The 15666-nt window shown below is 37.5% G+C and overlaps 1 protein-coding gene across 1 annotated transcript in view; it reads right to left on the bottom strand.

The window, feature by feature from the left end:
- The window catches only part of LOC127633153 (E3 ubiquitin-protein ligase rnf213-beta-like), a 38846-nt gene that overhangs the window by 6021 nt on the left and 17159 nt on the right, over window positions 1-15666 (bottom strand). Inside the window, exons 32-54 of the mRNA XM_052112035.1 lie at window positions 15446-15634; window positions 15056-15189; window positions 14433-14608; window positions 14134-14337; window positions 13643-13830; window positions 13397-13517; window positions 13123-13223; window positions 11496-11678; window positions 11204-11355; window positions 10010-10109; window positions 9694-9805; window positions 9288-9501; window positions 6406-6596; window positions 6138-6260; window positions 5283-5393; window positions 4763-5005; window positions 3761-3842; window positions 3594-3628; window positions 3231-3485; window positions 1491-1656; window positions 1121-1206; window positions 705-941; window positions 35-167 (exon numbers count right to left, since the gene is read on the bottom strand). Coding sequence (XP_051967995.1) covers window positions 35-167; window positions 705-941; window positions 1121-1206; window positions 1491-1656; window positions 3231-3485; window positions 3594-3628; window positions 3761-3842; window positions 4763-5005; window positions 5283-5393; window positions 6138-6260; window positions 6406-6596; window positions 9288-9501; window positions 9694-9805; window positions 10010-10109; window positions 11204-11355; window positions 11496-11678; window positions 13123-13223; window positions 13397-13517; window positions 13643-13830; window positions 14134-14337; window positions 14433-14608; window positions 15056-15189; window positions 15446-15634 — 3536 coding nt within the window. The remainder of the gene's footprint in view (window positions 1-34; window positions 168-704; window positions 942-1120; window positions 1207-1490; window positions 1657-3230; window positions 3486-3593; window positions 3629-3760; window positions 3843-4762; window positions 5006-5282; window positions 5394-6137; window positions 6261-6405; window positions 6597-9287; window positions 9502-9693; window positions 9806-10009; window positions 10110-11203; window positions 11356-11495; window positions 11679-13122; window positions 13224-13396; window positions 13518-13642; window positions 13831-14133; window positions 14338-14432; window positions 14609-15055; window positions 15190-15445; window positions 15635-15666) is intronic.

Raw genomic sequence — 15666 nt, 5'->3', positions numbered from 1 at the left:
GCAATGACAGTCATGTTGAATAAGTATCACAGACCAGAAGGAATACTGTGTAGCAATGTAGCGATGGTGTGATTCTGGGTTTCAGTGCCTGGAGGCAGCACTTTCATTAGATCAGACAACAGGGCAGCAAGAGCTGGCAAATGAACCAGCTGTCTCACACAGTGCAGCTTAAAAATACAAACACACAAGTGGATATATATTCAGAAACATGCTTTAAAAGTCATTATGAAACACAACATATTTTACTTGTTACCTGACATATTTTCAATAAGACAGGATTTTAAACAAAATAAAAAGGGTGGAACTGGTTAATCCACAAAAAATGTCATTGATTGTGAAAGATGATGTCTATATGACATCATCATGGGGTTGGAAGATAAGAGCGCTTGGTGATGTCAGCCAAATAGGAAAATCAAAAGGTGGAGTAAGTTATTGCATTTTTTAGAAAAATTTTAAAGGCAAACATTTGACAACATGCTGTGAGTTTGGGGCACAACTACCTGTTTGTTCGACATTGGAAGACAGCTAATGTTTAGAAAACATGTTTGGTCATTATTTTTGCAATTGTATTTGACACTGCAAATGAAACATTGCCATTTTAAAAGAATGGACAATACAGCAAACAGCAAAACATTTTTAATTTTAAAAATAACTCTACACCAGTGAAAGAATGGCTAAAAATGATATGTCTTTTGTAAACTTACATTATTGAGATAAAGGGTAAGCAGGGGAGCTTGACTCTGATCTATTTTCTGGGAGAAGCTTTCCATCGTTAGGACAGGTGAAGGGCTCCAGAAGGCAGAGTTCTGGGTGGGGCAGTTAGTGGGGAGATGAAGGATTGTTTGAGGGTCTCCTCTCAGCACCCTCATCAGGGGGTTGTCAGACAGACTGTTATCTGCTGCAATCAGATCCTGAGCTTTACCCAATGTACTGTTTAAATCCTAAAAATATACAAAGGCAAAGGCTCAATTTAACCAGAAAAGAGTATGCATTTAGGTATGATCTATGATTCATTGAACCATGCTTTAACATAAACCCCCCCCCCCACACACACTTTTCTAATGGTCCCTACACCCCTGACATTCACTCATTGCATGCATTCTACAATATCAAGACTGACCTGTAAAATAGGACTGATAACTGATTTACAGACTGTTGTCTCCCACTGCTCTCTGGACCTGCGTGACGATAGATCCAGGACATCACCTAGAGCAGAGAAAAGGTTATCAATGACTCTAGAATTATGCTCTGTCTTGCAGACAAAACCACCATTGTTGCAGATTTTCAGTTGAAGTAATTTAAGACAACACATTACACATGTCTCATGTAAACAATAAGCAACATTTGTAGCATCCAGTTAGGTATTCTGCTTACTTAATTGTGAATTGTGCACTTGTGGATCACTATTACCATTCGTGTGAATTAAAATGTAAGGCTACAGTGTCACAATTTCAAGCATGCTTAACATTAGTCAAGGTCAATATTCAGACCTCTGGTGGTTTGTAGAAACTTGTTGAGGACAAGATGAACTATGATGGCAGTGTCATCCATGTTAAGATTCAAAGTCTTCCCAAGAACTTTCATGTCCTTCTCAAGATGTTGCCAGAGGAACTCATATACATCATGTACAGTTGGATGAATCACAGATCTGATGCCCTGTGAAGAGCCAAAGCATAATTATAACTTAAAGTAAAATTCCAGGTTCAATACTAGTTAAGCTCAATAAACAGCATTTGTGGCATAATGTGACGATCACAAAAAATATGTTGACTCGTCCCTCCTTTTCTTAACAAAAAGCTCAAATTTATGTTACAGTGAGGCACTTACAACGGAAGTGAATGGGCAATTTTTTTCAGAGTTTATAAGAAGAAATGTGAGACTTATAATGTTGTGAAAGCATTTACATTAATTCTTCAGTTAAAACTAATATTTGAGCTGTAAAGTTGTTTAAATCAAAATTGTTTTACTTAAGGGTTTTAGGGTTTACGTTGTTATGTCGTCATGGAAAAAATTTGACATAATTTTCCAAAGAAAAGGTTATACCGAATTTACACTACACGATTTTAAGCCCGATTTTCGCTCCCGACAAATCCTGAAATCGTAGGCAAATTGGAGTTCGCTCCTGTGAGCGACGATTGCAATCAAAGATGTGATTTGAAAGAATCGCAGATGCGTCGCTAATGTCAGCAAGATATCTAGGATGTTAAATATCAGGACCAGTCTGCGATTCCAAATCTCGCAATGTGAAATATGTTTTGACTGAATACAACTGCAGCATTAACGTACAGCCAATGAGAGAGCAAGAAAAGGGTCACGTGAAGTTTCAGTGGGAGGAGTCATGATGTGCCTGCAACAGAACATTAACTAGCAAGGCTGCGGTATCAAGAAAGTCTCATTGGACCAAAGAAATGGAGGAAAAATTTGGGGAATATTGGCAGGGGCACCAGTGCATATTTGATGTTTCATCTGAACTGTACCACAACCAGTGGAGAAAGAGAAGATTTGGAGAGAAATTGTAAATTCTCTAGAACATTCAGGTAAGCAAATTGGTAGATTTTTCTGTAGGAGGTACTTTTTCATATATTAACCAATAACATATATGATTAAAAACATACACATCATATTCTGAAATGCATAACATATGATCATGCATTTGTTTTCGTGTCTCGTGTCTAATTTGGAGTCCAGGCAGAGTCGTCGGGGATTCGTCAATAGTGAAATGTTTTGTAATGTGTTCACCCCTGTCGCCGATTCGTTGTGTAATTTGAAAACACTACGACTTCAAAAACAATACAGACAGTTGTGTAATATGAACGGTATCACGATCCGACATCTTTGAAAGTCGTGTAGTGTTAGGAGGCATTAGTAAATGATTTTATCACACTCAAATCATGTTAACACGCATATTGTTTACATCTAGAGGCTATATTTTTCAAACAGTGAGTATTTTAACATTTATGGACTGGCCCCATTTAATTCCATTGTAACCCAGATTTTTGCTACTATTTTTTTAAAGAAATCCAAATAAATTTGTATGGTAATAAATACTATGCCACAAAAAGTTGAAGTTAAACTTGTACTAAACCCGGAATATTCCTTTAAGTATTACCCAGCAATCAAGGAACTTTAACACAGCTATTCTTTGTTATGATAAACAAGATGATAAAATGCTAATTTTCACACATACTGCCCATAAACAAACTTGAGATAGCTACTTCAAACTATTTTACCTGCAGGTGGTGAATTGCGCCTTGCAACATGGCCAGATGAAGACATAGACGGAGGATACAGGACTGTGCAAGAGACATATTCCTGTATGGGGCATCTGAACGGTTCTCACCCTCCCCTAATATATGCCCTGGTCGTGTCATGTCTGAGACTCTGTGGGACGTGACTTGAGTAAAACCATCCACTGGGATATGTCTCACGCCTCCTATAGGCACTCCACACTCCGCACATTTGGACAAAGCCACTGGTCTGCCACACTAAATAACATCAGAGGGATAAAATACAAAATCACTTATTTCCAGATCTATATCTATCTAGTGTTCATACCTGTTAATGAAAATTACAGAAAAAATGTGAGTTCTCACCTCTCCCACAAAGCAAGCATGATTGTTTTTACACACTACAGGGTAAAAAGAACAAATTAAATCTTTTATCCAACAGTAAACATCATAAAACTGTATTTTTGCAAGTACTATTGTGATACTATTGTGATTGTAAGCATTTTAATCTCTCCAGGAAAAATTATACTTACAGTACATTGACAAATTGCCATCTTGTAGCCACGCTCTGGCTTCACTTGTGTGATCGTCTGGCATAGTTGGTAGAAGGGCTTCCTGAGGAAAAGCAGAGAAACACAACCATTTTAATAATCATTGTGAATAGGTTCCAATATTGTTGCAATTCCCTTACCTGTTGCAACCTATTTGCAAAGCATGCATTACATTTTGACAGGTCCACAAAGCTATCTGCATTAACAGCTCAAATTGTTAATGTCAGACTGAAATTAAGCTTGGGGTTAATTGTGGACCTTGCTAAAAATATACTTTTTTTCCTAAAACGTTTTTATCCCCTATTCTCCCAATATGGAATGCCCAATTCCCACTAATTAGTAGGTCCTCGAGGTGGCACGGTTACCTCAATCTGAGTGGTGGAGGACAAGTCTCAGTTGCCTCCGCTTTTGAGACAGTCAATCCGTGCATCTTATCACATGGCTCGTTGTGCATGACACCACGGAGACTCCACGTGTGGAGGCTCATGCTATTCTCCGCGATCCACGCACAACTTACCATGCACAACTCACCATGCGCCCCATTGAGAGTGAGAACCACTAATCGCGACCACGAGGAGGTTACCCCATGTGACTCAACCCTCCCTAGCAACCGGGCCAATTTGGTTGCTTAGGAGACCTGGCTGGAGTCACTCAGCACACCCTGGATTCCAACTCAAGACTCCAGGGGTGGTAGTCAGCATCAATACTCGCTGAGCTACCCAGGCCCTCACTAAAAATATAATTAAACCACTCTATCCTCACATTTGGCAGATGCAGGTGCTACCCTACAGGCAGAAACAACACAGCATTTGGCAAACATCTCGCATTTTTTTATTCCTATTGATAGTAACGTTACAAATAGACCAGTATAATTTTATTCTGGTGTTTCTGGTGGTCAATCCTTATTACTTCACTGTACAATTAATTAAAAAAAACACAAATCCTACAAAATGTGTCTAATTCATTAGTGTGACTAAGCCTTACTGTCATGTTCTGAGGTTGAGAGGCAATGGAGTGGAGTGGTCTGAGCAGTCTGTTGCCACTGTGAAACACTGCACTAGCATGCACCAGGAGCTCCAGTAAAGAGCGACGCTGAGCAGGAACATCTGCATTGAGACTTAGGTGAGATCTTGGTCCTCCAATCTGATTGGATAAGAGAGCAGTGCAGAGCTCTCTGACATGTCCTGATATGTTCACTCTAAAAAAGTCTTCCAATAACTTTATCTCCTGTTGAGGTAGGAAATCAAATCCTTCATTAATTATAAAACATTGTGGAAGAATTCTACATGCACCTCTACAGAAAAGAGTTGCAAAACTGCATAAACATGTACCCAAAATACATTGTTGTGTAGCCAAAGCCTTGATCTGCCATGCTGGGTGTTTTGCATTCTTACACTTAAAAGTAAAGTGTGTCATTTCTACCAAACAGAATTGCAAAATATGATTTGTATCCAAAAAGGATTCCCAAAAAGTCCTAATTCTCTATTGGTTATCCAACTGTTACCTGTAATTGAGGACGCATTTTTTTTTCAGATGACATGAGATGACAGGTGACCTGTCTGAACACAGCAAGAGTCAGCAAGACGTCTTTCAAAGAGCCTGAACTGCCCGTTGCCTGAAAAAAACAAAAATTATACTCAATATTCAAGGACAATATAAAATCATACATCATATCAACATACATCTTGCCATAGTTTAGCTCTGTGTAATTTTTTGCTAAATGTAAAACTTTTAAACAGAAAGAAACGGTAAGAAAAATATGTTTAAAATGATGTACACTAACATGAGATGAAGACTCATATGAGTCATATCAGTCTTAGAGAAAAAAGCTGCCCTATTCTACATATAGTGCTGGGTGCACAATCATGAGTGCTGCCATGTTGAGATCACACGACCAGCCAATTAATACTCACTTTACATTAAAAAAAATCCCCTGTAATTGGACATCAGTAACAGAACTTTGACTCTAGGGAGAAGCTGTATTTTAGCAGGTACACATTTAATTAGACCGCTGCGATGAGCTCTTTAATTAGCTGCTACATATAATTAACCATTAACTCAAAAGTTTTTTTATATATTGTACTTTATTAATAATAGGGCTCGAGCCCTTTAAAGTTGGATGGCTTTTGATTGGCTGTCAATGATTTTATCATTCATCAACTGGAAGAAAATCATTCTGAAAGTGATCCAAATAATATTATTCCTCTGTGACATTATTGTTATAGATGTATCAATGTCATTACATTTATCGTTCTTGGTGTGAATGGGCCTTATGTTTTTAGTCTTACCTGTAGGAGGTTTTGATCACACAATATGTTTTTGTATATGTTGTATGTTAAGTATAGCAATAAACTCGGACCTGTAGGGCATCTTTGAGTCCATCTGTCCTGCCTTCTAGCAGTACTCGTCCTACTCCATCTCTTAGAATCCGGTATGACTGTCCACAACACAAAAACCGATCCACCTCAGTAGGAATCAACCTCTGCAGAAAGGAGAAAACCACAGTGAGCTGCTAACTTCTTTTTGAAATTCCTTAATAAATACATAACTAAATCAAAAGTTATTGTATTTCTACAGATTTCAAGAACCACTCTAAACTAGTCAAATATTATTTTAAATGTTCATACATGAAGGCGTAGTATCTCCGTAGGGAAGACCCATTCATAATCGGCGCTGTTGATCAGCGCTTGTACACAGTCCATGCCAGCTTGTCTGTTTAGTGTTCGGAGCAGGTAAACTTTGTACCAGTCACTGTCACAGTACAGACACACAGCCTTCACCTGCTCCAAAAGCTTTTTCTCCTCAATATCACAATTACCTGTAAAACACCAAAAATATGCAAGATAAAAAAGCACAATATATCTATCCACCTATAAATACAAAACATTTTTTTAAATGTTTTCTCTTCTTTCCTAATTCCTTTAAGCATTACGATCAAACAAAAATATTTTATAGTGGACAGCTTTATCACATAACTCATTTGAAAGTGATAAATGCATATATTTGAATAAGCTTATATGAAATGGAATAGTTCACCCAGAAATAATAGTTTAATAATTTTTTCAGTCACGAAGTCTGAAATCCGTATGACTTTTATTCTTCCGCAGAACAAAAGTGAATGAATATGTGAATGTGGCAGGGCGGAGGGCGGGGCCGGGTCGTGATCCTACACACCCGGCACCGCCCTCTGCCCTGCCACAATGATGTTCATCCAAAACAAGTGAATGTGGACCAAATTTTAAGATCCAAAAAGGACATAAAGGCAGCATAAAGGTAATCCATAAGGCTCCAGTGGTTTAATCCATGTCTTCTGAAGCAATCCGGGCCTTGTTTTCCAAAAATATAGTCTAACTAGATCATGGAATCCATCTTACGATTCATCTTAGTTATTCAGCATGCTTTCCAAAGCCATCGTAAATAGTACTTGATAGTTCTTGAAAATGATTGTAGATCGTAGATCATTACGAGAACACATTTACAGCATGAGATCTACTTTTCATATTGCTAATACAGTAAGATCTACCATGCAAAATGTAAATATACATTGTAGGCATTGTTGTCACGATACCAACATTTCAGTAGTCCGTAGCCATTTTTTTATTCTTGATGCAAATCTCTTATTTTCTAATTTGTTTATTGGATAAACATGGTTTCAAGATCTCAAGTAATTATCGAGACAAGGAAACAGTCAGTAATAAAATAAGAACACAGAAACAAATTAAGAAAACTGCTTAAAATTTCTAATAGCAGTATCAATTATTCAAGTAAATATTCTTACATTCTCATGGATGACAGGTCTTAACAGTATGATAATAATGCATTCATATTTTATTTTAAAGCTACTAAAGTTATCCATCCAAGAGCAATGAATGGTTTTCTTGTTTTCTAGTTATTTTTTATAACATTAATATTAATGACATATACAGTGGCAGGTCTATCAGGCTGCATTTACACTGCAAGTCCTAATACACAGGATCTGATAAATTGATATAAATCTGCTTTTTTTTTTAAGCAGTGTTTACGCTTACTTGTAAATGTATTGAAAATGTATTTTACCATAACACAGGCGCATATCCACATCTCACAACACACAAGCACACAAAATGATGTCGTCTGTCAGACAGTGTGCAGGGGTTGAGTTTCGAACGTAGGATGGTTGGGGAAGAGTAATTTATATTCATAAGGAGCGATACCTGATTGGACAATTCAAAAATATTTATTGGAGGAAAAGTGATTGAGGGAGGTGCTTCCTGACCAGGAAGAGTTTTCCCTCATAAATATGAATAAATCTTCTTCTGCCATCCTACGTTTTGGAAATCCACTCACGTGGGAGCTGAAATAAAAGGTGATCTTCAACAATTTTGTTATTTGAGTACTTTCTCTCTCCACCCCTTTACCATTTGACCAGTTAATGAGATTGACCAGTGGTTGTCTTGCGATCGACCAGTCATATGCGATCAACATAAAGAGCACCCCTGATCTAGAGTAATCGTGGAGCACTAAGAGCATAATAAAGAGACGAAATTACACTTAATACAATTTAACACAATAAATATAATGAAGATTACACTTAATGCAGAATACAATTAGAATTCTATATCAGGTTTTTGTCTTTTAAGTTTGTCTAATTTTATATTAAACAAAAATTAAAAATAATAATATATAAATGGACAAAATAGATAAATTGTGTGGATGACGAAAACAGTGTTTCAGTTCCTGTTTAGTTCCTGTTTCATGTCATATGTTCCTAGTCATGTGATGTCCTGTTTTCCCTCCATGTTCATGTGTCTTGTTTTTCATTGGTTTATTGTTTTATTATCTTGTTTAGAGTTCTGTTTGTTCATTAGTTTATGTTTCCCCCATGTCTAGTATTTAAGCCCATGTTTACCATTGTCCTTGGTCAAGTATTGGATGTGTTTTGTGCCACGTTTATGTCAACTCATGTTTATGTGAAGTCATTTATGTTTATGTTTTGGTTTATACTCGTGTTTTGATTTCTGCACTTTGTAAATAAAATGCACGTCATCATCATTTGCCAGTGCCAGCATAACCTTACAGAATAATTGACAGAATGAACCCAGCAGTTCGGCTTCTGTGCCTACGTCAGGGGAATCGTCCCCTGGAGGACTGTGTGGAGGACTTTTGCGGTCTGGCCATCCAAGTGGACTTTAAAGAGGTTGCACTCAAGGACGGTTTCCAATTTGGACTTAATAAACCAATGAAAACAAGACACATGAACATGGAGACGAACTTGCAACTCCAGGTGTGGTAGTCAGCGTCTTTACTTGCTGAGCTACCCAGGCCCAACCTATTGACAAACATAGTTGAGAGAGACCAGGAAACTACAGTGAGAGAGAGGAGAATGGGACGGGAACACGACCTGGGCTGGAACTGAACCGCGGTCCGGAATCAAAAACCTGCACTGTCCAAAAAGGTGTGGCTTGGACGAGACCATTTATTTTGCTATCAGCAACTCTCCACAAAATAATCACAATTAAGGCCCACTTACCAATTCTTTGGTTAATAGCTTTGGACAGGATTTGGGCAGCAGAGTCCAGACACATTCTAAGGTGAGCCATAGACAGCAGAAACTCAGCTGGGTCATGCTGTCTAGAAGCTGTCTGTTTACGAGCCAGTCGGCTGAGGAAGTTCACATTCTCCTGCAGACTAGGGTTCTCTTGCGCATCTGCAGCTCCATTTAATCCAGAACAGATTAGGGAATCCTGAATGAACACACATCTTCTTTTAGACACAAACATGCAGAGCTTAAACAATAATTAAACTGGCTCAAAGAAGGATAAAACTGTAACTGTAGATGGAAGTATTAGTGATGACTGCCTTCAATAATAAGTGAATATGTGTTGCAAAGACCCCTGGGACTGGTAGATCTACAAAAGGGTGGGATTATCACACACCTGGAAACAGTTAACAAAGAGCAGATAGAGTTCAGTTCTGTCCTCTTGGTCAAGAAGCTTGTTCTCCAGGTCCTCCAAGTAGCATTGAATGTGTTTTTTCACCTGTTTGAAGCTGGAGAGATTACATTATATTAAACTGTGATCTTGATGAGAAAACTCTAAGTGTTAAGCAAAACTCTCAAAACAGCTTTGAATATGATATCTCAGTACATAAAGTCAATTCTGCATCTTTAAAGTAACAAAAACAGCAAGTTACATCTGCATGAGTGTGTATGTACAGTTTGTGTGACTGTTATTGCAGTATAGAAGTAGGCACCTGTACTGCAGAAGGAGTTTGGGCAGCACAGAGCGCACCACAGGGCTCTGGTCAACACACTCCAAAAAAGGGGTGAGCTCTCTGGTCTTATACACATCTCCTGTAACATATGCACATATAGAGAGTAAATCATTTTTTGTGTTGGATCTTTTCAATGAATCAGTTGGTCTAGTTTACAACACCTGTGTATTTGATTCCTTCATAAACTGGATTGATCCAGCCCTTAAGTTAAATACATAACACTCAATGATCCAGTTTCAGTGATTAAAGGAATATTCTGGGTTCAATACTAATTAAGCTCAATCGACAGTATTTGTGGCATAATGTTGATTACCAAAAAAATTTATTTTGACTCATCCCTCAAAAATTGAGGTTACAGTGAGGCACTTATAATGGACGGTTTAAACCGAAATCTGAAGCTTATCATTTTATAGAAGAACTTGTATTATTTCTTCCGATAAAACTCATGCATTATTTGAGCTGAAGAGTTGTTTAAATCGTAATTTCTACAGTCATGTTAGGGTTTATGGGTTTGTTGACATTACATCGTCATGGTAACCAAGTTGTTAAATTGGCTATAACTTTACTCAGAAAAGGTTAGTAAGTGATTTTATCATACTAAAATCATGTTTATGAGCATATCCTTTATGTCTTGTGGCTATACTTTTGAAACAGTGAGTATTTTATCGTTAAAAATTGCCGCCATTCACTTCCATGTGCCTCAATGTAACCAAGATTTGTTCTTTTTTAAAGAAAAGGAAGAACGGGTCAAACAAAATTTTTGAGGTAATCAACATTATGTCACAAATTCTGTTGATTGAGCTTAACTTGTATTGAACCCAGAACAGCAGACTGGAGGGAAAGATTATCAGTGAATAATGACTTAAATTTTGGTCTTTGTCTCACCCAAAACTATTTTGTAGACTTAGATAGTAGCATACAAGCTGTACGGACAACATTTATGACACTTTTATGGTACTTTTGCATCCTTTAAGAAGCTTAAAAACTGCAGTATACAGTACATTGTAATTGCATGGAATAGAGCGACCAATTACACTCTTCAAAACAACCCCCTTTATGTTCCACGGAAGAAAGAAAGTCATATCAGTTCGGACACATGATGAGTAAATGATGACAGAATTCAAATTTTGGGGTACACTATCCCCTTAATAGACCCCAATGTTATCCACCCACCTTGTGCTGAGATGAGGAGAGAGAAAAGCAGTTCCACCAGGTCCTCTGGGGGGTCTTGTTTATCAGTCAGAAAAAAATGAGAGACCACCTCCAGGAAAAAGCTGTTGCAACATTTCCTAATCTCTTTATGCTGCCTCAGAGCTAAACTGTAAAATACACAGAATCAAACATACAATTAAAACTACATAAATGAAGTGAACGGTCCCTTATAATGAATATAAATTGTAAAGAACAATTTTCTTGTTTCATTTAATGGGTTCCAGAGATTACACAGTGCAGGAGTTAAACTCACTCTACATTTTTGGCGACAGTGGGCTTGTAGTTGTTGGCCAGAGGTTTTCTGCACAAGGGACAATACACAGATCCTGCTGTCTCTATGGATCTCTTCAGACAGGACAGACAGAACACATGCTCACAAGGAAGTGCAGTGGGCTCTGACAGATCTAATCGACACACTGGACACTTCACACCATACCTGTAAAGGAGCAGCACACAGAATCAATAATAAAAGGAATTATAACTGCTAAAGAGTGGATTGGGATGATATGTAATGCATAATTATTATTATCAGCATTTGTTCCTTCTGTACACAGGATAAGCGGTTGACGATGGATGGATGGATGATCTTTTCCCATTTCACGCATCCATTTAACAAACTTTTATTTTTGTTTCTGTATGTTTTTGAGGGTAGTATCTCACCTCCAGGTAAGCAGTGTGATTATTAAACCCCCAAAAAGCAATGATGTAATTAAAGTATAATATATGGTAAATATATATATATATATATATATATATATATAACATATGGTCTGTATGTGCTGCACGCTTCAGAGCTCTCTGCTCATGGTCATCTACTACACACATACACACACCCAGGACATGAGTGATGTTCATGATGAGGTGTTTTCAGTGTTTTCACGCATTCCTTTTGAAGCACGCAGGACATGCAGATTATATATTTATTTCATTAAATCGCAGCCTTGTGGTTTGATAATCACACTTGAACATATTTTTATTTGATTAACTGTGCATTCAAACATTCATTTTTGTCCTAAATACGTCAAATTCCGTGACATTCCACATTTTATAGCTCTTGCAACTTTTATGAATGGATTCAGTGATTTCATTTGTGTTTTCCGCATCACAGAAAACATAGGGTCCTCCTACCTGTGGTAATGGCGATATAAGCAGACTACGATCCTTGAATTCTAAAAAGAATGTACATACCGAGGTTAAGTCCACATCATCACCATGCTACTACCTCGGGTGTGAATTCATTTTCCAAAAAAATATTTGTTGCCTTCAGTTTACAACTGAAATGTTTTTGTAGTTAACACTACAGCAGTGTTGGAACAAAAATGTTTGCACTATATCAATACTTGTACATGTTACAAAATACTTATGATAGTCTTATTATACTAAAATATTTTGCAGGACAAATAATTATTTTCCAGAACATTTTGGCATTTTTCTCATTTTCCGTTACTTTTCTATAACTGAAAAACTGCATTGCAAAATTCCAGGATTTCCAGGACGTGTGGGAACCCTGCCAACATAAAATTAACACAAGTCCTCTGTGGCCATTTTAACACAGTTTTTGAATTGCAAGACCAAGGAATGATACATGAGAGCACCGATATGTTGCTATGGACAACAGTGAAATATAGTTTAGCTATCATTATAGAAACCAATTTGGCAGCTCAATGTCACGATTATCCAATCCAAATAAAGTATTTCAGACAACCATGCAAAAGAAATAAGCTGACAGAAATACATGATGTATTAAAAATGGTACAGGCAAAAAGCTGTTTCTAAAGTCATTAGTTGTACCCAGTCAAATATTACACAAGAAATTGGAATAGCAGTAGTTTTCAATAAAATATAATTTTCTAATACAGCTCAGTAAAATTGAAGTGTACCGCAGTTCTCTACTGATGGACTCATCGTGATAACCATTGAGTATGCGGATGATTTGCTGAAGATTGTCTTTGCTCCTCAAATCAGGAGAACCCTCCATCAACTGTGACAGAAGAAAAAGAAGAAGCATTTCTACTTGGGACTTTTAGGGTTTCTGGAATATGGTTACACCTAAAACTTAACAGAATGTTAATCATGTTTTGTAAAATCATTAATGAACATTGAATTCTCTGACAAAATCTAATGAACGGAGTAGACAGGAAGTCTAAGAATCACCCCATGTAACTGGTTGCAGTGTTTCAGAGTCAGTGCTTCTATCCTCTCATCTCCTAATTTCATCTTGACTATCACCTGCTCAATGAAGGCAGCCACTAGCAGTAACCCATGCCACACAGACCTAAGAGAGAAAAGGGTATATAAAAATTTATCATGACATATTTATGCATCATTATGTTATATTTTGCATAGAATGGGTGATCACGACTTCTTCTGTTTTCAAATTCTGCAACAGAATCTTCTCACTTTATAGTGTCAAGCTGGTTCAGACAGCCTGAGATGCAAAGGGCGCAGTAGCTTGGATTGAGCACTCTCTCTAAACACGGCTGCAGCTGCTCAACTCTACGCAAGAAGGTCCGGCACGCAGATATTGATGTTAAAGGTAGGAGCTTTGTTTCATCAACACAGATACCAATAGCCAGAATGTCCTCACACTGTAATAAAACAACACAAAAGAAATCTCTCTCAATCCCATGAAACGTGATTTCATTTAAATTTAGTAGTTTTATTATACTCAGAGTTATATTTGGTCTGTTAGTAGTTATATTAGAATATAAAAGTACTGTAGTTGAAATAGGAACTGGGATCAAAGACACCAGCCTATGTTGTGTTTTGTATACTGGGGTTCTTAGGTTCCCCCAACAACATCCCCGAGACTTTCTTGGTCAGTTACCTTTAAATTGGTAAACCATGGCCATACTGGTCCAGCTTTTACACTACCACCTCTGAGTTCTCACCATTTCAGGAGCTTCTCTCTTTTGTCTTTGTAGGTTTATGATTTGGACCAGATGAGGGTTAAGCTGAAGTGCATGTGATAATGTGTCCAGACGTGGTGCATAGATTTGGGCTGCTGCAAGGATCCATGATGGAGAAATCTCAGGGGTTACTGACATCTCCTTCTGCAGAGCATACACACAACCCAGCACTGCAGTGTAGAAGACCTTTAAGCAAAGGCACACATACCCATATTAGAACAATAGAACAAACACATTTATTGAACAAAAATACAAAAATAAAACATATGTGTTAATCTTACTTCTAGCTCTTCCTTAGACTGGATTTTAAATGATAGAAGCACATAGTCCGTCAAGTAGCGCTGACCCAACTCAAGTCTCTCTCCCTCTGAAAGTTTATCAATATAGCTGCCCAGTCCACTGCTTGAAACAGCACTAACAAACTGCAGAATCTTTGCTTTGTTGCCTTGCTCAGTGCCTGAAAGAAAATATTTCAGAATTAAAGGAACATTTCAACAAAAATATACAATTATTTTACCATTTTCCCCTACTTATGTTGTTCGAATTCTATATTGCTTTATTTCATGGAACACAAAACGAGATGTTAGGCAAAATTCATTGTCTGGTAAAAAAAGATGCAAAAGTGAATGGTGACAGAGGCTGTCATTCTGTCATTTCTTCAACAGAATAAAGAAAGTCATATGGGCTTGGAACAAAATTAGAGGGGGGTTATAATAGAATTGTAACTATTTGGTGAAGTAACTCTTTAAGCGTTTTAGACGCAGTTAAAAGGAAACGCATGGAGAATATTGTTTTGAATGATTTTTGCATCCTAAAGCTCCATGTGTTCTACATTCAATGCATGTATGTGGTTAGCTAACTGGCCAATTGAAGCCAACCGCAAATGACAGAAAAGAAAATTTACCTAGAATAAACTCTGATTCCTCCCACAAACTTTGGCAGAATTTTTTTATCAGCCAGCTAAAAGGAGCAGCACAGGAACATTCCTCCTCTCCAATGAACAGGTGACACTGCACGTTAATCTCCTGCTCAGGAGCACTAATGGAGAAAAAGACCCACATCATCAGTTCCAGTTAGACATTTGAAAGCTTTTTAATGCCTCTAACAAAAATCAATAAACAGTGCAAAAAATCATTGTAATGGCAGTAACAGCTATCCACACAACATCATAATCTCAAAGTGTCTCTTTGCCATTATGTCTAAATGTAACAAGAGTATTAGAACATATTTTTCTTTAGGCATTCCACACAAGAAATTGCAGTGTTTACTAAGGTTTTTAAGCATTTAAAAATACCTTGCACTTTGTGAAAGGTTTAGGTCAAGGAGTTGTTGATCTTCAAAGATATCAAGCCAGAACTGGACCAGCCCCTCGCTAAGACTTTCCCCATAGAGTAGGTACAAGTTGTGGTCTCTGTCCAACACTTCTAACACTCGTGCTAGAACTGGGGTCAAAACACACTGTGCAATACGCCATAAAGTGTGGCTGAACACAAACAAAGAAAAAAAAAATTCTTT

Source organism: Xyrauchen texanus, chromosome 40 (assembly GCF_025860055.1).
Source record: "Xyrauchen texanus isolate HMW12.3.18 chromosome 40, RBS_HiC_50CHRs, whole genome shotgun sequence".
NCBI lineage: Eukaryota > Metazoa > Chordata > Actinopteri > Cypriniformes > Catostomidae > Xyrauchen > Xyrauchen texanus.
This window is presented reverse-complemented; position numbering and strand designations above follow the sequence as displayed.